Source organism: Vanellus vanellus, assembly GCF_965231255.1.
Source record: "Vanellus vanellus genome assembly, chromosome: 5".
Lineage (NCBI taxonomy): Eukaryota > Metazoa > Chordata > Aves > Charadriiformes > Charadriidae > Vanellus > Vanellus vanellus.
The window spans coordinates 78,986,429-79,008,856 of NC_138910.1; the positions used below are offsets into that span (position 1 = coordinate 78,986,429).

The 22,428-nt window shown below is 40.4% G+C and overlaps 1 protein-coding gene across 1 annotated transcript in view; it reads left to right on the plus strand.

Annotated features, from left to right (window-relative positions):
* Positions 1-22,428, plus strand: part of PATJ (PATJ crumbs cell polarity complex component) — a gene marked incomplete at its 5' end in the record, with an annotated part of 149,132 nt that overhangs the window by 28,441 nt on the left and 98,263 nt on the right. Inside the window, 5 exons of the mRNA XM_082484225.1 lie at positions 1,650-1,814; positions 3,278-3,406; positions 17,208-17,417; positions 18,341-18,460; positions 21,382-21,747. Coding sequence (XP_082340351.1) covers positions 1,650-1,814; positions 3,278-3,406; positions 17,208-17,417; positions 18,341-18,460; positions 21,382-21,747 — 990 coding nt within the window. The remainder of the gene's footprint in view (positions 1-1,649; positions 1,815-3,277; positions 3,407-17,207; positions 17,418-18,340; positions 18,461-21,381; positions 21,748-22,428) is intronic.

Genomic DNA, 22,428 nt, shown 5'->3' on the forward strand with positions numbered 1-22,428 from the left:
TCATCTACATTAGCATCGCAGTTTGGGTATGGAGTGAAGTATTGAAGAGAATCTTCAATTATCCCCACTTACTGTGCTTTGGTTCACGTTGTGGAGTGGGCTTTGATGATTGTCCTTGATTCCTAAACCAGGGTTTCATAGAATCATAGGGTTGGAAGGGACCTCTGGAGATCATCTAGTCCAACCCCCCTGCCAGAGCAGGGACACCTTAGAGCAGGTTGCACAGGAATGCGTCCAGGCGGGTTTGAGATGGAGACTCCACCACCTCCCTGGGCAGCCTGTTCCAGTGCTCTGCCACCCTCAAGGTAAAGAAGTTCCTCCTCATGTTTAGGTGGAACTTCCTATACTCAAGTTTGCGCCCGTTACCTCTTGTCCTGTCACTGGGCACCACCGAAAAGAGCCTGGCCCCATCCTCCTGGCACCCACCCTTTAAGTATTTATAAGCATGGATCAGGTCCCCCCTCAACCATCTTTTTTCCAGACTAAAGAGACCCAATTCCCTCAGTCTTTCTTCATAGGAGAGGTGTTCCAGTCCCCTGATCATCTTGGTAGCCCTATGCTGCACCCTCTCCAGCAGTTCCCTCCAGTTTGCACTCCAGCGACTTTGGTAGCCTGGAAGAAATCCCTGAAACACAAGAGTTGTCGGGATTGAGTCCATAGCAGTAATTGGGTTAAACCCTGCTCTTTTGGGGCCGCGCTGCTCATCAGCGTAGATGGTACTCACATCTGTGACACCTGCTGACACTCTGCTTCCCTCATATTTAAGGAAACTGCTGTGGTGCAAATAGACGTGTCCTCATGATATTGCAGGTTATAAAATATGTAAAAGAGGATGAATCACTCTAGTTTTATTTTCCTGAGGAAGTACAACTGCAGTATCCCATTTTTAAAGCAGCATTATTATCTATCTATTTATCTTTCTACTTTTTTTCTTTTTTTCTTTTTTTTTTTAAACCTGTTGTTCAAAACATCCATTAACAATGGCCTTATGGTCTTCTGTTGTCACTTGGGATCTAAAGCTTATGGGATGGTAAGCTTTGACCCTTGTCATAGGGTTTTCTGATCAATTGCTTACTGCAATTGGTTTCTTTGTTACTATATAAACATTCTTGCATGTTTTCTGTAGGATCTATTTTAGTTTCAACCATTTTCTTACATTTTAAACAACTGACAAAGTCGTGCTAGTTCTGATTTCAAGTTTTTTATTAGAGCTCAAAATCAGTGTTTTCTTATAATATTTTGGAAAAAGAAATTTTTATCTTTCCAAATTCAAACATGTGAGCCTAATGCTGAAAAAAATTCCCCAACAAAGAAACAGGTGAGAATGAAATGACAATGCCAGGAAGGATTTAGGCTAGGAAAAGTAGTGAGCAGAAAACAAGTTAGAGGAAGCTGAAGAGAGCGGAGATATGACGTAGCAGTCAGTAGTCACAAGATCTTGCAGATGAAGTTTAAGTCTTACAGTAATGCACGCGTACTTCGGAAGCATACGTTAATAAAACCATGCAAGTTTTGCTGGAATCCCTAGGTAAAATTAGACTTTCACATTCAGCTGGGGAAAGCCATGCTTACAAAAAAAATAATAAAAGAATCTGGTTGAGATCCTTTTAATTACCTTAGTGTGGATGTGTATCTCCCCTTCTGTGCAGGTAAATGGAGTTCAGCTATACGGAAAATCACGCCGTGAGGCAATCACTTTTCTAAAAGAAGTGCCACCCCCATTTACATTGGTTTGCTGTCGGCGACTTTTTGATGATGGCAGTGAGTCTCTTGTGGATGAACCCACTGTGGGAGCTTCCCCTCCAGAACGAAAGGTAGACTCCTCTTGTCATTTGGTTGTGTGAAAGGACAATAACTTTTTGAAAAAGTGTATATATTTCTGAGAAAGTGATTTAGCTTTCTAAAGACAGCGTTTCTGTTTTCCTTTTGCTGTTTGATCCAGACCGCTTTTCGGTCTTAAATACCATTTCCTAAAATATATAGTTAGATGAGGCAGTTTTGTATTAAATTGTCATATAAAGCTGCCTTTGCCATTCACTTTGGGCTGGTAAGAGACAGCTGGTGTTTCACTGAAAGATAGTTCATGTTTGCAACACTGGTACTTTTGCTACAGTTTATACAGGTTGGTCATGAGAAACTTCGTTGTACTATAAATACAAAGTAGGTAAATCAGCGAGCTAGCGTGCTGCCTGTGTACCTCCCATTCATCATTCTTACACTTAATAGGTGAGTGAGAGCTCTGAATTATACTAAATCACATCCTTGCCACCATTAGCTGATTACTTCCATGTTCTAAGTAGGTTTTTATGGAACTGGAAAAAAATGAAACTTAATGTGTCTTTCCATTGCAGAAGCTTTAAAGTCTCAAACTAAAGCTTGACACTTGTAATGGTTGTTCCTATTTATAAAAAGTATTTACACCTTGACTTCTCATCTTTTCTGATATTTTCTGATCTAATTTCCTCTACGGTGGAGGATTAAACAAGAAATATGGATGTTTCATGGAAGAATAAGGTGTACGGTATTATGCCTTTCTGTAAAAGGCCCCTTCTGTTGCAGCAGAACTTGTCCCGCTGTGTTTTTTGATGTTGCATTTTACTGAACATTTTCCATGTGCATCCTGTCAGTAGCACATCTTTGCCATAAGGTGATACTGAGTGAAGGGAGGTTGCCTTCTCCTTAGAGCAATCTCACAATATTTCTGCTTTCTTTTGTCAAAAGTATCAAGAAAGAGTGCATGGAAGAAAAATTGGGTAACTTTACCTCTTTCTTTTATACCTTAGCACAAAAATTGTGAAAGAAACTGCTTTTTCAAATTAGATACTATTTCTATTGTTACAATATAAGAATTTTTTGTTTGCATATTTAATGCCACAAGTATCAGATGTGCCCGATCGTCTGGTCTTTCTATTAGCTGTCCGTGGTTAAACCTTTTATGCTAAGATATTTATTTTTTCTTTATGCATCTAATGGGACAGCTGAAGTTCATCAACAAGTAACAGGTTAGTGATATTATAACAACTAATTTGACTAATGCATGGGTATTTGTATGTCAGATTGGGCTCCAGTGGTCAAAACATGTAGGCATAGTCCCAAGGGAGTATCCAAGGCAGCAAGCCCAAGAAAACTGGATGCATAATGTTCAATGAAGTTGTAATTCCATAAAAGGTCATATTTTAGGGCATGTATGAGCCATTAATTAAATTAATGTCTTGAAGGAATAGTGTTTGTAAAGAACTGAAAGAATAGTATTTGAACTAGAGCTTTTATTTTTCAGGTGAAACCAGAGGAAAACATTAATCCTGAGGAGGAAGAAGGAGAATTAGCATTATGGTCTCCTGATGTGAAGGTTATTGAACTGGAGAAAGACAAAAATGGGTTAGGATTCAGCATTTTAGACTATCAGGTATACTTTTCTGTATAACTAAATACTAAAAATCCCTTCGATCTTTTGTCTTGTGTGGTGCCTTAAAATGTTTTGTGATGTTGATTGTAGGGTAATTGACTTGGAACTTGGGCCTAGAAACTGTGTAGGGAAAAGTAATTTATTTTGAGGCCAACTCTATAAAGTAGAGCTTGCTCTAAACTGGTCTGATTATCAGATGTGATAAAATGCAAAATCTTGAATCAAACTCCACCCTCCACCTTATAACTCTGAAGTTAATGGCTAAATGTTGGGGGGAGGTTGGGTTTTATTTTGTTTTGGTTTAACTTGGAATGACTTTTCAACAATGAGACTGGCAAGCAAACTTTCTTAGGTATTGCAACATCATTTCCTGTGTACCAAATTATATTTTTAATTGTTAAACTCCTTAGAAATCAATAGAAAAGTCCTTAATTGGGGGAAAATTCTACAAAACTTAATGAATCCTTCTTTCAAAAATACTGACTTCAATTAAATTTATAGAAACGCTCAAAATCTGTAGTCAGAACGACTACAGTGTTTCTAGTCAACGTGATATATTTTTAAACATCTACCCATCGTATTTATAAGGAAATAAAATAGCTGGATCATTCTTCATAATAATACACACATCACATGTGAATACTGCCTAAACATTGTAGTTCAATAAAATGTGTTCAACTGTTGTACATAAATGTCAAGTGATATAAATTTCACTTTTTGATACAATAAGGCGTGAATTGGGAATGAATTAGAATAAAAAAAAATTGAAGTATTATGCAAAACCATTAATTCTATATTTTACCAGTGTGATTTAAGATTACTGAAAATAGATCCTGTTAGTCATTTTCGCTGACACATGTTGTGTTGCAGTGCCAGCTTTACTGTAGAGTTGCTAGGAGTCTTTACAGAGCAGTAATACACAGATTTGCTTTTAAGTTCTCATATAATCAGAATTAATGAAGGCTTTAATAACAGGCTTTTTATTTACTTATTCGCAGATGCAAATACATGAGCAATGTTGTGGTACTTTCAGCTAAATTTAAATACATTCTAATCAATTCTAAATGAGTGGTAAACCACTTAATCTCAGATCTTTATAATTTCAAGATATTTATGTATAAAGTATGCTCTTTTGTTTGGGATTTGCCTCTTAGATCTTTTACACTTTTCATCATCTGCAGATTAATTTTTATATAGAGATATCTGTGGCTCTGTGTGTGTTTATGTAAATACATCCATCACGTTCTTGAGTGCAGGGCAAAGAAAATAAATAATTGTCCGTGCTAGATTGGAGGCGGGGAAGAAAAAAGTATGTGGTTCCTGGGAGGCTGTTCAGAATTCTTAAAGCAGATTTGCTGAGAAGCACAAAATTACAGTGAAGTGTTTAATTGTGGCTTAAAGGACCCGGAGACCTAACTCTGTTTTCTGTGTTTCTTTTTGCAATTTTACCCTTTGAAAAATGAAAGTTTGGGGTTTTTTTGACACGTACTCTTTGTTTTGCAAGAAAAGATTCAAGCCTTATAATAGCAAATTACACTACTTGCACCGTGTATCCGCTGTTGATTTTAACCATTTTGAGTAATCATATGGGGTTTTTGTTTTGTTTTGTTTTGTAATGACGATGAGTATTCACATGGCCTAACTTCATGTATCTAAATGAGGTGCATCAGTGAGGGACCAACCTTTCTAGGCTCCCACTGGTGTTGATGGAGGCAGGGTGGGGGGGGAAAATACTTTTTAAAGGGTGATTCTGAGCAGAAGGCCTATTCGTGGTGCTCAGAATTGCAGTTACAAGGACTGACTCCCTCTGTCCATTACAGAAGTTGAAGGAAACTTTGGTGTTATGTACCCCACTTGGAGGGGATGTGACTGTATTCAGAGATTTTAAGATCAAACTATTTCTGTAGCTTTTGGCTGAAATGGTACTATAGAAATATCCGCAGGTCTTCAGAAAGATCAGTAGGAATAGTAAAGTAGCGTTACAGGAGAAACAACGGTGAATCACTATTATTCCATCTTACTTCCCCCCCCATCAAGTTCTGATAACATCTTTGAAATGCTTCTGCAGTCCCGGTGTATACCAGCCCATTGCAGTCGCTTCTTGTGAGAGACTGGTGACTGTTATCTGCAGTATTTAAGAACCCCTGAAATTCTGCTCGTACAGACGTGTCCATTTATGACAGGGAGGGATGCCAGATGCGCTGCAGAAGCGGAAGAATGCCAAACAACTAGAGACGGGGCTGTGTACAGTGCCGTGGACATTTCTTCCTACTGCTTTCCATTTGCGTTTGATATTTGTTTTGAAGCACGAGGCTTCTTACCTTTCCGCGTTAATTTTGATTACAGAATTAGGTGTGGTGCTGAATACTCTCATGGTATATAATTTATGGTATTTGTCTCTTTGTTTTCTCAACACTAACTACATACTTGGCATAAAGGATATTCTGCCTCAGTTGTCTAAAATGCTGCGCTTCCCAGATCATGCTCTGAAAAACTGTATTAATAAAAACTCTTCATGAGGTAGAATAGGAATCTGAGTACATAGAAAACTGAATGCTGAGATCAAGAAATTATTACTCTGGTATATTAATTTTTAATGGGCTGTCTTTCTAATAATGTTTCATCTATCAAATAAATGATAAGCATATCCCAAGTGACTTGCAGGATATTCCCAGAAATGTACAAGCATAATTCCAATGCCTATATATTTTAATGAACTAATTACAAATTAATTATACCAATTATGCATAATCAATACTATTTCTACTTTGTCCTGTGTTTTCTTTTGTCTGTCTTTAGGGATTTAAATGCTTAAAACAGAGCTTTCTTTTTGTAATAAGGTCCTCTTGGAAGGACTGTACACTCTGGGATACCATTAGAGCAATGGAGTAGACTTTTTGATGTAACAGGACTGTATTTATATAGGATACCGTTCAGCTTCACGTGATCACTATATATAAAAAAAAATATCTTTTTTCCCTTTGCTGAATGTCCTAATTTGTAATTATGTGGTAGGAAATCTAAAATCTTTGGGACCGCCGCTTTGCTAGCGAGGTCAGTACTTGACAAGAGGGTAGGTGGATGGGGAGGCTGATCCTGTCTATTCTTGAAATGATCGGTTTCACTGGATTTTTCTTCTCCCAGTGTGATGGCTTATTTAAATAAGAAACATTGAAGAGGTTTTAAAATGAAGTCTTCTGTGTATTTTTTCTATTGTCACCACTGCGTTGGGAACTTGTCAAAGCTCTTGGGCTATGCGTTGCTCTTTCTTTATAATGCTTAGATGAAAAGAAGGAGAGGCGGCAGGAGCCATGCGGGTAGGCTCGGCGTGCGGCGTGCTTTCTTCAGCTGATAACGCATCGTGCTCAGCAGAGGCCTGAGGAGCAACGTTGCGTGGCTGGCGATTCTGTCTCCAACAGGGACCCTGCCCCCCTTTTGGCCATTAAAAAGGTGTGCTGTTCGCTCTTCTGGCCAACTTCTTCGTGAAGTAATATACTCTACCTCCCTTAATTTCCTTGTAATTTCACTTGGAGAAATTGCTCTCTTTTTCACCTCTTAACTAACTTTTATGTAGTGTTGCTGGCACAGTTAGCGGCAAGTATGTTTTGATGGTGAATGAGGGACCCAGTGCACTGTTTGTAGGGTGCTTTGGGATCATCTGTGATGCAAGAGGCTACAGTAAGCGTATTTATTGTTCTTTGTCAATAGACCTGAAAGTATCTAGCTTAGGAACTTTGTCTAGCCTGAAACTAAACCTCCTAGCCAGCAAGTCAAGGGCTAAGCCATTGTTATTGAGACCAAGCCTTTTTTCTTAGAAAGAAGTGCAAACGGAAGAGAGTATGGTATGCCGTCAGGTTAAAATAGAGGAGAAACGCTGTATAAAAATGATGGTACTCCCAGGGGGTTAGAGCGAGAGGAAAGAAAAATCACACAAGATGACGATTTTGAGAGAGAGAGAGAGAAGATCACAATAGTATAAAAGGTACTTTGAGCAGCCCTGACACAGTGTTTAGCAAAGACCTCGTGCGTGCAGGCTGACGGATGCTGTCAGTAATGTTTTGCAGAAATATTGGAAAAACCACAGGTAGCTGAATTGCAGATTTCTTGAGGCAGTATTGACCAGAAGGTAACTTGAATGGTCTGATGAGCTTTTATCAAATTAAACAAAAAGCTGAATGGACTTTATGCGGAGCTTAATTTACTGTGCTTTGAAGTCAGAGTATTTTAAAGCAGCTGTTTTAAAGTGCGTGAAGCTGGAGGGGGTGAGGGTTGGAGCAGAGAGGGTTGACGTTTTACGTAGCTCTTAGGGATGCCTGCGAGATGCTGTTTCTTTCTGTCTGTGATTGAAGGGTAAGTCCCCAGTGCCCAACTGCTTTTGCACGGTACCCAGCTGCCCTATAGACCTGTCAGCCTGTAGGAGCTTATGGGCTCACCTGCTCCGAGTGGTCTGTGGGTGCAAATATCTGCCCATCCATGGCAGCAGTAACAGGCATATCAGCACTGCGTGAGCTTCACGTTAGCCAGACCTGGAACAGCACGAAGTGTGCCTGCCTTCCTCCGCCTGGGTCAGTGCTTAAGGGGTTCTTTCTCTAATCTAGCGATAGGGACTCCACAGCTGCCTTATTCCTGGACTTATCTTCATTATCATTAGCAGATTTTTCTTACTGTTGAACTGAAGTCTTTTTTTTTTTTGCTGCACATTCAGCAGGTTACGTTTTGTCCTTCTCCCAGGGAGCATGGGAAACAATTGTTTTTGGTTTTTATAACAAAATCACTGCATAGTCATTCACGGCAGGAAGTGAAGCAATTTAAGTGTCTCCAAATATCTTTCCTCTTTTCTTTATGCCCCAAACAAACAGGCTCCAGATGTAGAGTTACAAAAAAGCAAACTGACTTCATATTTGTAGAAGGTGGTATTCAAGTAGATTTTGTTTTTTTTCTCTTTTGGACTGTTTGACAGCAAGATGCGGGCTGGAATGCTTTGACATGTTGCTGGCTAAACGTTTGCCCGCTTGTGATAATTTGAGCTTTGTCTGTCTTGTGATAAGTTTGTTATGAACAAAGAAGCATATTCACGTCCTTGTTAAGCACATTTTCACCTGATCATGTGATGGAAACCTGTGGCGTACTGGCAAAAGCTGCACAGCTGTATTAAAAAGCAGTTTTACAATGGCTATCAGCTTGGTACTGAGAAAACTGATAAAGGCAGCTTTTCTCCCATCTCTACAACCCATCCACATTCATTAACATCAAAGTTCTGTAAGCCTCAGTACCAACTGTGTTGGTACTCATCTCACGGAGGATTTGCTTCTCTCCCCCTATGGGAAAGTTCTGCATCCTTTAAATCATATTAAGCTGCTTCGTTTGTAAAATAATTCTTAATAGTGTGTCATGAATCAAATTCAATGTAGCTTTTTGAAAACTTCTCTTGGAGTTCAGCTTAAATACTATTTTTCAGGACTGAAGAGCTGGTGAATGCAATTGAGCACGTTCCTGGTAAAGTTTCTAGGGTGTTCATGATTAGCGGTTTCCAAACCCTCAGTACTAAAAGCATTGGGAGATCAGAAACCATTTTAATAAGAAATCAAAGAGACTGTGTATCTCAGCATGAGATGCAGACAGAAACACAGGAATAGCTTGCTGAGGTAGAGAAGCTGGAGAACTGGGATGCGGGAAGTTGCGTTAGGGCTTGGGTATGCCCTGACACTGGGCAGGGGCCACCCGTCTGACTTTAAGCGAGAAGTTAGGATGGGATCTCGTGTACAGAGTGGAGTGGCATATCCTAGGGGTGGCCCTCCTGTCCTTTGTGAGCTGCAACAGCCGGTGTTCTGGACAATACCTGAGTTTGCAGAGAAACTGGAGCATTACTGAGAACATCTGTTTTTCTTTGGTTTGTCGCATATCCTTGAAATAAATACGAAGCAGTATTATTATTAACCTTTAGAAATGTTTTCCCTATTCCCCCAAATTCTACCAATCTGGTTGTTCTTTTTCATTTCCTGCTAGGAAGAATAGCTTTTAATAAAAACAAAAAAACCCAAACCAAAGAAATTCATTATTATTCCACAGATGTCTTCTGCCTGCAAGAGAAGGCGAGAATTTAAAGGGACAAATCTGTAGCTAGATTTTCTGTTAAACACTTGGCAAATCTCAGCAAGGGTAAGATAATGTAGGGAAGACTAGAGGAAACTGTGCAACTGAGTGCTGCTTATCTGAAAGCTGCGTTAGTCTGTCAGTGAGCCTGTGGAGACGGTGGAGCAATGGATGTGAAGAAGCTCAACCCAGACAACTCTCAACCTGTTGTTCCGAACCAATGAGTTTTGAGGTGCTGATGGATAAGCATGAAGAATTCTGAAAACTCGTGGAAGTTATGAGCTATTCTGTTTTCTTAAAACCTCACCCTTCTGGAAGATGCTGCTCCCCAAATCCAAATAGTAGTGTTGCACTCAGAGTTTTTCTGTCCTCACTGCCTTTTGCAGTAGCCTTGAAATTTGCAGCAAACCTTTTGCCTGACCTTCTGTCTTCCCCACCATCAATGCTGTTGCAAGTCTTCTTTGGGCCAAGTCACTGTACATCCTTGTTGCAAAAAATGGCCTGTCTTACTCCCCACTTTTCTTTTGCAGCTTTTTCTGTAGCAAATCTTCCGTAATTCATGCATTTGTTTATGATGCAAGCTCCCCATGCAGAGAGCTCTGGTTTGTTTGAAAACACACACTGCACTTCCACAGACTGTTAACAGTGTTGAGATCAGCACACCTAACTGCTGGAAGTGCTTGCTGGGCTGTCTTGGTGGAGTTTTAGTTCAGGGATTATTTGAATTTGAAAGTTGATGAAACCCAGTATGTGCATTAAGACCACTGACTGTAGGTTATGTAGGTGATACCATTTATAATTTTTCCTGTGGCTCGTCGGTATTTTTTCCTTTATTCCCACACATCTCTATCCCTCCTTTATCTCATCACACAGTGGCTTTCCTCCATTTCCTTATGAGTTCAGGGTTTTTTTTTTTTCTTATCTCTGGCTTTTCCCTGTAGTCAGCATTCAGTGTGTTTTTTCTGGAGCTGGAAAGTCTGAAAGTATAAGATATTAAGAGAGTCTAATGAATGTAATCCCTGTGACTTTAGCTCTGTTGAGAGCAAATATGAAAGGCGGATGAAACCTTAGGTTGATTGAGAAGTTTGATAAATTAAAAGATAGTGACATGCACCTGAGTCCGCTGCACAGTGACACTTTCAAAACTACCATAGTCAGTGCCTATCTTTGATCTTTTTATTTGAGAATAGCAGTAGCGTGTAAGATCTTTTTCTTTTGATCATTCCCTGGAGGCACTTTCGTCCCAACTATCTGCTGCATATCCCTCTTCCGCAGCAGATGAACATTGACTGCGTAGTGCTTGCCAGCTCTGCCAGACCTACGTGGGTTTGAGTAATTGCTGGCCACTGTGTTCATTCTTGCTGCAGAAGACTGATATGATTTCAGATGGCAGATGATGAAAGCCCAGTGTGGGAAACACGTTGTACCACCTACTCTCATCTTGCTCTTCTCTCTCCTCCTTTGGGTGTGGCTCTGTGTGTTTTGTTTATGTTTTTTTTTTTCTTTCTCTGTGAATTCCTGTTTCTTTGCTGACATTTCCCACAACAGAAGTTTTGATTAATGCTGCCTGCACACTAGAGCTTCTGAAATTCATTGCTTTATTCCCTCACTGCAGATCAATAAATACTTATGTTTTATTTCCAGTGCTTTGCCTTACATCACACAAAAGTTCAGTGTTCCTCCTTGAATATTGTTCTGTATTTAAGTTTGTATTACTTCAGCACATCAGCCTGTAGTTTATTTCTTTGGTACAGCCAGAGGCTGTGCGTTGTGCAGTTGTCTTCCGAAGTAGTCCTGCTGACTGCAGTCTAATACGAGTGGAAGAGGCAGAAACAAGTCTTAAATGCTTTGTGTTTCAGTCTGATTGCCCATGCGGTGGATCTAACAAAAACTAGTTGAGCACTTTCTCAGGGATGTTTTTTCAGGCTTTAGAGTACCTTTGGCAGTTCCTACAGCCAACTCCTGTAAATATGTTGGAGTGAATGAACAGAAGGTTTGGACCTTGACTCTCAATCCGAAATTGAGGCCGCCTTAAGGAGGGAATTGGACCTCACTCACAGCTGGCTCTTCCTCTCTTCCCCTTCTGTGGGGAAGTACTTAGTGCCTTTGAAAAGGCAGCGGGGCGTTTATCATTCTTGCCTCTTGCATCCCCTTGGCACTGTTGGTGTGTATGTGGAGGGTGGCTCTGCAAAGGGAGCGAGTGGCGCTTCACAAAATGAGAGCATGGATGAGGTTTTTTTGAGTAATTTCACAATACTGAGCATACAGGTAAATGACTTCACGTGCAGTTCTGCCTTTGTTCTACATGATAGTAAGAGGAACCCAAAACGCGTTTGGTCCTTTTCGGTGTTGACGAGTATATGTTCCTTGTACAGTATGCTACAGTGTTGTGTTTAAGAGTCTTTCAGTCTGGTATCTTATTCACTTGCAAACTGAAGAGTTTTAAATATGGATATGTATGTTAGACCTGGAAGTGGTCCCATGCAAAATGTAATGAAGCTGGGTTGCTCTGACCTCTGAGCTCTAACATGTGTTTGTTTTGGCTCTCTCGCAAAAACCTGCAGTATACAAATTGGCACATGTAAAATTGTTCAGATAAATCAAAATTGGTACAGGAAAAAAGTTTCAAACTGTTTCTTTTGGGATCCTTTGCCATGCTATTTTTGATGTGTGTTTTGAGAGGAGTGTTTTTGTGGCAGCAGGCAGTTTGTTGCTTGAAGAAAGCTAAAATATTCTAGGAAGTCGGGCTAGCTGAATTTAGATCGTAAGGGATGCCAAAACTAATATAGCCTGTAACTAAGTGAGAGTGACTTTGCACAGTAAATGTCAGTCACCCGCTGCTTTGTCTTACATTTTCATATGAGCCTTTAAAAGGGAAAACACAAACAAAACCCCCGAAAACGTGGTAGCCGCTTACATCCAGCGGAGTTATAGCCACAGCCTGCTGCATAGGAGAGACGCTCCTCATCCTCAGCGCCTGGCGAGGGCTCTGCGGGTGCTGGGGCCGGACGGGCGGGGATGGACCTCTCGGAGCATGAAACGCCTCCGGTAGTGCGGGAGCTGGGCTGGCCTGGAGTGCCCTCTCTTGGCTGCTGCAGAAACCTCACGTTACGGTAAGGACGGAGAAAGAGTCAGTCGGATGTTATCATTTTAACTTTCCAGTGTGATGGACAAAGGTGAGCTGTACTGGTTATGTCTCCAGATTTGGTTCCTAGGGAGTTCTGCTAGCAGAGTGTGAATCTTTGGTGCCTGTGGCAAGCTCGAGTCCCTCACTTGAAGCCACAATAAAGTTACGCGCTCCAGCAGCGTTGCACATAGGACTCTGTTAACTTGGTGCTCCTGGGACTCTTAAGGTTTTAGCAGAGCTCAGGTTTTTAAGAGACTTCGTACTGCTCCGAATCCAGGGATCCCAGAGGCAGCAACTGCAGTGGCCCCTGCTTGACTCTTTGCACTGCTAAATGAATCCAGAACAAATGAGGCTCTGAAAATAAGAAGAAAAATTTGACACCTGGACTCCAGGAAACATTTGTGGATTTTGATGAGGAGCAGTAGGGGGGAAGGGAAAACCTACGGTTGAACGTAGTTAAATATATGGTGTGCTAAGTATGAATAAATTGTGACTATTTAAAACAAGTTCGTATAGTCTATGGCTGGCTCGAGCACAAAGGAAAAGACAACAGCTACAACTTACTAGTTCCTCAAAGGGTTACCTGGAGGCCAGCATCCTGGGCTGCTGCTGGGGCATGCCAGTGGTCAACTTTTGTCGTTTGTACAAGTGGCAAACTTTTTTACAAGTAATACTTTTTTTTAAAAAAAGAATTTGTGTCAGTGCTTGTGAGTTAATGGGTTTTTGTCTCCTGATAGCTTTACTTTGCAGTCTGATCCCTTTCCTCGTTGTTCATAAATGATTCATTTGTGTAAAGGAATCCTTCAGTAAACTGAAGTTAAAAGTTCCTCTTTAAATGTGCCAAGCCTACTTCATGCCCATTTTAAGATGACCAAATTGCATGGGGCTGTCCTGTGCACACTCCCTCTGCTGTAATGCAGAGTCATGTAATAATTTCTTGAACTATCGAAGTTGAGTCACTTCTGCATTCCAGCTGAGTACCATTACAGCAACATCTTAGCACTGGGTTTGGGGAGGGAGTTTCTTCCCAGCCTCTAAACTCCATCCAAGTAAACGAGCCTTTCGCTTTAAAGCAGAGACTGAAATCCGGTCCTGACTGCTGGTGACTAAAAATCACTATTATCTGGCTTAATGTGAGCCAAGTAAAATGAATCAAGAGCCTTAGGGTAGGTGTGCAGTAGCAGTTAGTGCTGTTTAGTAACCTCGAATGGCTCTGGCTGGTCTGTTAACACAGAGGTGGCCCCAAAGTCCATCAGGGCACTGTGGGAGTGAAGTTGCCTTTTGCAGTTAGTATAGAAGGTAAGAATCTGTTTTGCAGCCTGCTGCTAGCACTGCTTTCTTTGAAAAACAAGGCAACGACCCACGCAGTCCAGTTGCACTCACTGTTTACGAGATGTGAATGTGAATTCAGCGTTTGCTGTCTTGTCTTAGCAGGTGGTGTTCTTTGGGGTGCATTCGGGTTTGAGTGTAAATCGTAAGGCAAGGTTTCCAAAAAACATCGTTCCTTTTGTTTTGATGAGAAAAGCAGGGTGCAATCCACAGTTACAATCTCCCTCGTGTTATATTCTAGAGAATACGGATTAATGATTAGTCCTTGAAATTCAGTAGATCTGTGTCTTCACGTGCGGCTTTTGTTGCGTTCCTCATGGCAATTGCATTGCGATTCACAGTCACTGGTAATGCACACTCGGGGTTTTACAGCGCTGCTCGTGTTACTGCCGTAGCCCTGTCGCTGTGTAGTTTTTATTGCTCTTCTCTTCCTGTACAATAGCTCCCTCTGCTTGAAAACAGCAGTGTAATTATAACCCGTTCTGTATTTGCCTCATCAACGGGTTTTAACATGGGCCCCTTTTTTAAGATGATTTCTGCTGCTGCACTTCATGAAGCAATTCCAATACATAGTTACGCTCGTGCATGTTGCGAAGCCGCGAGGATAACCATGCTGGTCTCGAAACTTTACTGCATGGGAACTGCATAGGTTTGCAGGAACTCTGTTTTCATTTTTAGCGTGAGGATTAAAGCCGGTTGGAATGCTTTTTCACGTAAATGATCTCTTACCAAATCATGATGATTTATTGAAGCCACAGTGTTTTTATTTCAGTGAAAACTTTAGTTGAAACCAGACTGTTTCTCATTGGAAATGTGGTAGTTAGGCCACTGACCTTGATTATCTGCATAGAAGAAGCTAATGGTGAGATTCCCATGTCCTACTTAAGTGGTTCTGGTCTAGAACCCAAAAAAGAGCAGCTTTAGATCAGACAGAGCAGGGATTTGAACCTGGTTTTCCTACATTCTCAGCCAGCACCATAGTTACTGGGCCAGTCATTGACTCGCAAATTTTTGTCAGCTTATCTGCACCGGTAAGGATGAGTGCCGCCTTTGTTTTGTTCCTTTTTTTATCAATATAGCTAAGCCAGCAAAAGTCATATTATAAAAGCTGTTGTGTCAGCAAAGGTGTAGTTTTGCTGAGAGAGCGCTCACCCATTTAGGGAACCAGCATAAACCTTGCTTGCCATGGCAAGATGAGCCCGTGATAGGAAAACTTGCTGGTTTAGTTCTCTTAGCAAAGCCTTCCTGATGTGAGCAGTGCCGTACTTGCTTGAAAATGGCTGTCTCGACACGATCCAGGTTTTGCAAACAAGTCCCAAAGGTTATTTTTATTTTGCTTTGGAGCAAACCCAAAAATTAAGAACGTCTCAAAAGGCTGCGTCAAACGGAGCGTTTGTTCTGTGGTCAGCTGTCATCAGGATGGTTAGGCACATGGCTGGGTCGGCCAGGGCAGGCAAAGCTGCCTCTCTACACAAAGGGCAGCACTAACTTCACATTTTCAAAATTCAGCACTCTTGAAGCAAAACCTCTTTTTTTTTTTTTTCCCCCCCGTCTTGGAATCCTTTGGATTCTTCTTCTGAACTTCCTGCGTTTGGGGGTTGTTTTGTTTCTAAAAATGTCCCAAGCGTCTGCAGAGTGTGGATAGCTTTTGCTGTTTGAAACAAATGAAATCCTTTCCCCTCGGCGCTGTGCGAGGCAGGTCTGAGCGTAGCCAGGCGGACAGCCCGAGCGCGTTGGCACGGGTTCAGGAGGGAGGTTGCTGGGCTTGATTATCGAGACACGATACTCGCAAGGAAGCCTCTTCTGTACGACGCGGGTACCCAGTGTTTGGGAAGATCATAAAATGGCAGGATTAAGCAGTAGAAGAGGAGAGAATTATTAGTAATATGTGTTTACTTGAATTCAGCTTCAGCATGGCTCTTCCTGCTGAACTCTGATTTCGGTTCTCTAATTTCAGCCATTTACAGATATTACATTCATTGCCTCATACGTTTGCGCATACCTTAAAAAAACATGTTGCCTTGGAAAGCAATGTATAGTTATATGAAAATAAAGAGTTAAAAAAGCATTCCTGTTTTCAAATTAACACTGAGGTATTGAATTCATGGTGGTCTTTGTGATTTGAATTTTGCCCTTTTTTCTTTCCCTCCCGTGCCCTGAATAAGATGCAGGTCCTGAGGGAAAAATAGAACATGATTATGCATTTGAAGACCCAGTGCATAAAAGGAGCATTTCTGAACTTTATGAGCCCTTAGCAAGGGGTAGAAGGGCTAATTCTAATCTTAAAAAAAACAAAACAAAAAAAAAAAAAACAAGGAAACAAACAAACAAAAAAAGCCATAAATCTGTTTTGTGTGTCTTTCTGCAACTTTGTAAGAACTTATGATCACTTCATTGGATTGAGGATGAATTTTTCAATGGCTGAATGCATGATAGAAATGGTACATGACACAACACAAAGGCTAATACCGGGGAAAAAAAAAAATATTAAATGAAGTGAATATCTTTGCATCAATTTCCAGCCTCTCCAATGTGTAGAATATTTTCTACTTCACATTCCTGTGTGTACACCACAAGAGTGTTCCTTGTCTTCAGTAATAATCTTAGCTACTCTTTTGTTGCTGTCCCCTGTATTCGCTATTAAAGAAGCTTCATGGGTGGAGAAGATGTCTTTTATAGGCTGTCATGCAGATTTGACAAAGCAGGAATGCTGCAGTAATATAGCAAACGTATACTCCTGTTTCTTGAATGTTTGGGGTTTGATTTTTAATTTGATAATATTTTTCATTAAATTTCCAATCTTGCAATGATTTCTTTTAACATTAGTTTTGCTGCTCTGAAGCTCTTGAATGGCATTCAGAATGGTTATTTTATGTAACGTTAGCACGTAACGGGCTGGATGGAGGCTTGTGGAAGAGTGCCAGTGTTGTTCTTCTATTTGCAGGTTGGCCTGGCCGTTTCTGTGTACTGAAGGAGAGGGCAGGCAGGGTATCAGTCTGCTTTCGGATCTTGACATTTCTTGATGGATTGGGGAAGTGACAGAATACCTTCCAACTGCAAACCTTTCTTTTTGTAAACTGTAAGCCTTGGCGGTATTAGCAGACAGTCCTTTGGAGTGTCTCAGCAAGCTTCAGTTCTGTACTATTGGATGATGAATGTGCTTAAGTGGTCTTTACGTACTCAAAATAAACACCATCTTTCTGGGGGCCTTGAATTTTTTTTTCTTTTTTTTTTTTTTTTTTCTTTTTTCAGGATCCCTTGGATCCAACAAGAACAGCCATTGTGATCAGCTCTTTGGTGGCAGGCGGAGTAGCCGAACGTGGGGGCGAGCTCTTACCGGGTGATCGCTTGGTGTTTGTAAATGAGACGTATTTGGACAGCGCCACTTTAGCAGAGGCAGTGGAAGTGTTGAAATCTGTGCCCCCAGGTACAGTTTCTCTTGGAATCTGCAAGCCCTTGGTGGTAAGGACTGATTTTTAACTTTTTCCTATTTGGTTTTTATGACATGTAGGCTGGGTGGTTGTATTTGGCAGGGGGTGGCGGAACTCAGAGTATAAGTTTGTATGCATGTGGAAGAAACTAAGTAGCTATGCATGCACCTCAACATGTCCGGAAATTCTGGCTAGCTGGCAAATGGACAGCTCAATGTCCAAAAGGTCTGGCTGGAAAACCAGCGTTCTAAAGTTCCTCCTGAAAGAGGAACATCCACATGGAATCAGAAGACATGTCTGGGCAAACCTATGCGCACTGGCCCTATGCATAGGTGTAACATGGTTCAAGCAGTTCAGCAAATCAGTTAAAATATGTGCTGAAGTCCATTTCACTCTAAGTAAGACACTGCTAACAGCTTGCTTGAGCTCCACTGACTTCAAAGAAACTTAATCTGTTTGAAGTCAAGACTGTAAATTCAAGTAGAATTTCCTTTTTCTAGAATCAGGGCTTTGGAACAGACAGTAGTTTGCTTGAGAACACTGCAGTATTGTTCATCAAGGGCACCCATGCAAAATTAATTAAAGTAAAGCACCATCTAATAGAAAGTGCTTGTAATTCAAACTGGTAGAGGAGTGGTGAAGTAGGAATGTAGAAAGGCTGTTAAATATATTCTTTCCTTTTCTACAAAGTGATATTTCATTGTTCATATCCTTGTATTTCTCTTTCTTTCCCACACATCTCTCTATTTTTTACTATATCTATACTGATATCATAAAAGAATAAAAGCTGTTGTCTTTGTCTCCTCCATTTATGACTTTCCTTTTTTATAAATCTGTAACTTTTTTCCATCTCTTTTCTAATGGCTGGTTCTCCCTCTCCCTTTTAGTTTATTCAAAAATGTGGGAATCTGTTTGTTTGTTTTCCTGACTTGTCATTTTGATTCCCTTTCTTAGGGAGAAAGCAAAGAGGAGGAGACTATGCACAGTGTGGATTCCAGCAACATTAAAACCAGCCCTGGATCTCCAGAACCAATAGATAATATTAATTTCTCAATAATACTTGAAGCACCACAGGTATTTGGTTACTCTTTTGATTCAGCTTAAGTTTATACGTACAGGAAATGATGTTTTAAAGTAAAAAAATAGTATGTCTTTCAGCTAAGACTTAAGTATCAGATAGAATTCAGGCTAGATTCCCTCTGAAAAAGACTAACAGCTAACTGTATCCTAATTGTATCCTGAAGAGTAAGCATATGCATGGCACTTGCCAATGCGATTCCCAGACTGCCTTATCAAATTTACTACGTCATTAAAATACCTTGGGTTACCTTGGATATGAAATAGGAATGCTACGTTATTAGTAGTCATAAATAGTTGGTTCAGCTTTGCGAAGAAAGTAAGGTATGGAAGCAGAACAATTTTTATTTTACTGAAGCAAAACAAGAAAGTAGTCTAGTGTATAAGACAAGCTTGAAATCTGTTCTTCTTCATAGACCTCCTCTGTGGTCTTCAGTGATTTCTTTACTCTCTTCCTCAATTCTCCTTTTTCTTATTTTCTGAGAAATAATTCTGTTTATTGTGGGAGGAGGAGGCACTAAAGGTAGTGAGAAACTCGGATACCAGGGTAATAGCCAATAATATTGCAATACTGACCTGTGTAGAGTGAGAGATGTGGATATTTTTTAATTTTCATCTGTTCTCAAGTGCTTTGCAAAATTTTTATTAATTCATGTTGGTAAGTACATTCTTTTTAGACCAGAAAAGACAATACATAAAGGATCATCCGGAACTGCAACACAGTAATAAAAATAAATTCTAGATTTTCTTGTTGCTAAACATGATACCTGTCTCTGGATATAAATGTATTTTTAATACTGAAAAAGTATATTAGGACCACCAAAAGGAGCAATATTACAGGGTGGATGTAGGCAAACTATATAGAAATTAGCTTGGCCATGATATTTACTGATTTTCATGATGTAAAACGGAATTTGTTGTTTTCCAGGTGCATAGGAAGGGTTCCTGGCAGAGCAATTAGTCCTCTGCCAGCTCGGATTTTTTTCTCTGCTCACTAAATAAAACTAATGTTATTAAGTATTTTTAAGTAATTTATCTTAAAGTCCGGCTGAATATAGAAACTGGAGTGATCAGTTTGTACAAAATACATGCAGAGGTATTTGCTTGTATTTTTTTTTACCTTATATATGACAGCAGCGATAGTAGCTTAGAGCAGTAGTATAAAATTTCCATCCATTTATTATCTTACCTGCTCATATAAGAGCCAAGAGTGGTGTGTCGTGATGGCTTCCACTCCTGTGCACTAGCATAGCGCTGACAAAGCTGACTTTAAAAAAAAAAAAAAGAAAAAAAAAAAAAAGGAACTTGAAGATTTTATATGCTACAACAGTAGGCTTGACTGTCATGTTTGCAGTATTCCCTATTCCATTGGTAGCGTCTGCCACTGCAGTGCAGCAGTCTGTGATTATACATACCTAAGTGCTGTATCAGGAGATGGTAATACGAATGGCTGCGTGGTTCTGAGCTGGGTCAACTGTTTTATACAGCGATGCAGTTGGTGCCTCTTGCAGAAGTGTTTGGAGAATGATGCTGCAGAAGTGAAGTGAAATGAAATGAAGTAAAGATGAACAGAGTTAGAATCTCTTCAGACTGGGTATTTTTTGAGCTTGAGGTACACAGGTCAAATAGATTAAAGGAACATTTAACGCTTATGAAAAATGTGCTAATTTCTGGGTTGCTAATGCTCTGCTTTTACGCCAGCTCGTATTATTGCATTGTTTCCTTATGCTCTTGCCTGTCTCTTGTTTTCTCTCCTGCCTCTCGCTTGAACTGTGTGAACATTTTGGCAGCATCTGGGTTTTTTTCTTCTGCATTTCTACAAACCTAACAAAACAGGATTCTGATGCTAAAGGTCAGAAATAGTGAAGTACCTCGGGGAGTCTGGGAAGGGGCAGGAAGCAGAAAGGAAAACATTTTGATTGAGGACCCCTGAATCTGTAGATTGGTTTCAGCGTTTGGGGTTTTGGTGCCTTGAAGATTGGGTTTGGGCATACATACTTGGTGGCCTGAAGAAAAGAGAGGAAAAGTTTTCTGTGTGTGGCAAGCTTTCTGGTGGCGGTGCAAGGCGTAAAATTTCAGAGACGCCTGCACGGACTCAGTCCACGAGCTCCCCATTCGGTGTAGGAGAAGTACGGAGCACTGGAAACTGGGGAGGCACGCAACAAATCCCAGAAAAAGAACTGCTGAGTGAGATCTTTCAGAGTGGCTCTCATTTGGTTTTGTTTGGGTTTTCAGGTTTTTTTTGTTTGTTTGTTGTTCTCTGGTTTGAATTCAGTAGAAAGTTGAGCACTCTTCTCTTTGAAACAGTAAGAGTATTGGATAATGAACCGTCAATTATGTCCCTTTTCTTTTTAAAGATGTGGGTCATCCATTTCCCCTCTTCCGCAGGTTAGAATATCGTATGGAATACCCAAGAGAGGGAGGAATGAGTGTGGCTTTTGGTTTTGTTTGTTGGGTTTTTTTATTGCTGATACTGTTGCATAAGCAAACTCAGGCCGTTTTTTATTTAGCTGATGGTATTATAAGAAATGTACATGCATTCATAAAGTGATCGCAGATAAGTCTGGTCAGAGATACTTTAGCTGGATTTATATATACTTTTTTCTCTAGGTTTTTTATGTTATTTAATAATTCTCATTCCCTAACTTCAGTACAGATTGGTTATTGTGAATGACTGCAGCAACATCTAAGCTGTGCAACTTGAATTTCTTTATATTAAAAAAAAAAAGCAACGTCTACTTTTGGTCTTAAAATCATAAGTCAGAGAGGGTATTTTCTTTTAGAAAATGAAAAGGTAGAAGATGTTCCCTTTAAAAATCAGGATGTGCTTTTAATATGGGCCTAACATAAAACATAGTTTTAAAAGAGTTAGCAAGAAACATAACGTAAAATCTGTATTCCTGTGATGTTTTATGCAGGGTTTCAGAGATGAAACACCTTTTAAAGAAGAACTTGTTGATGAACCAAGTTTGGACTTGGGAAGGTCATTTCAGCTTTCTCAAAATGACAATAAGTATGAGGAGTCCTGGGAGATGCGTGAATTTCTGAAACCCAGAACAGAAGTGGATGAAGAACGGGAAATGTTGGTGGATGATGAGTATGGAGGAGATTCAGACTTCCTGAAATATAATGCATCGTGTGGACAGAAGGCAACTTCAGAGAGGAATCTTAATACAGAACGATGGGCAAAGCAACTTGAGACTACTGAAATACAAGACTTAAGGTCCAGTGTTAACTTAAGTCCAAAACAGTCCCTGGAATATCCGTTCAATAAAGAGCAAATGGTAAGGAATGATGTGTTGGTGTCAGTGTTGAACCCTGACCATGGGACCCATACCTTAAGGCAAATTCCAGACCTAAACTCTGTAAGAGAGTTTTTCTAGTGTTTTACTTACTAGATGAGATCTGGGTACCTCTAGCAGACAGCAGTCTACACTTTTGTACATTTTGGAAGGTTCTTCTGGTTACTTTGTGTCTGTATATTTAACTGCTCGGATGAGATATGTGCTGTGGTTGGTGTATTTACAGGCACCCTGTACTTGCATCCTTTCCCATCGCTGACTTGTGGGCTCAGTTCTTTTTTGCAAGCTGTACTAATACGGTGCATAGTCGTAATAGCAGAATGTTACTTCATGGTAACAAGTCCGGGGCTTCAGCAGCAAAGTCAGTGAGAGGAACTCCCTCTTTTCCTCATGATTTTTAACCCAAATCAGTTCCTTGAGCCAGACGATAGTGCAGTTGTGTGAAAAATGGTGTAGCGGAAGCAATTGTACCAAGCGTACTGGTGGGTAAAGGGAGCAGGAGGAGACAGAGCTTCAGGTAGATTGCAAAGCTTTTATTTGTATGTCCTCCTCAAGTATTCCGAGAATTATTTTTTTCTGAGTCTTTGTTCATTCACTTGCCAAACAAAAAAGTGATAGTATCAGCCTTCCATGCACCAGCTTCTGAGAAGTATGCTTTTATAC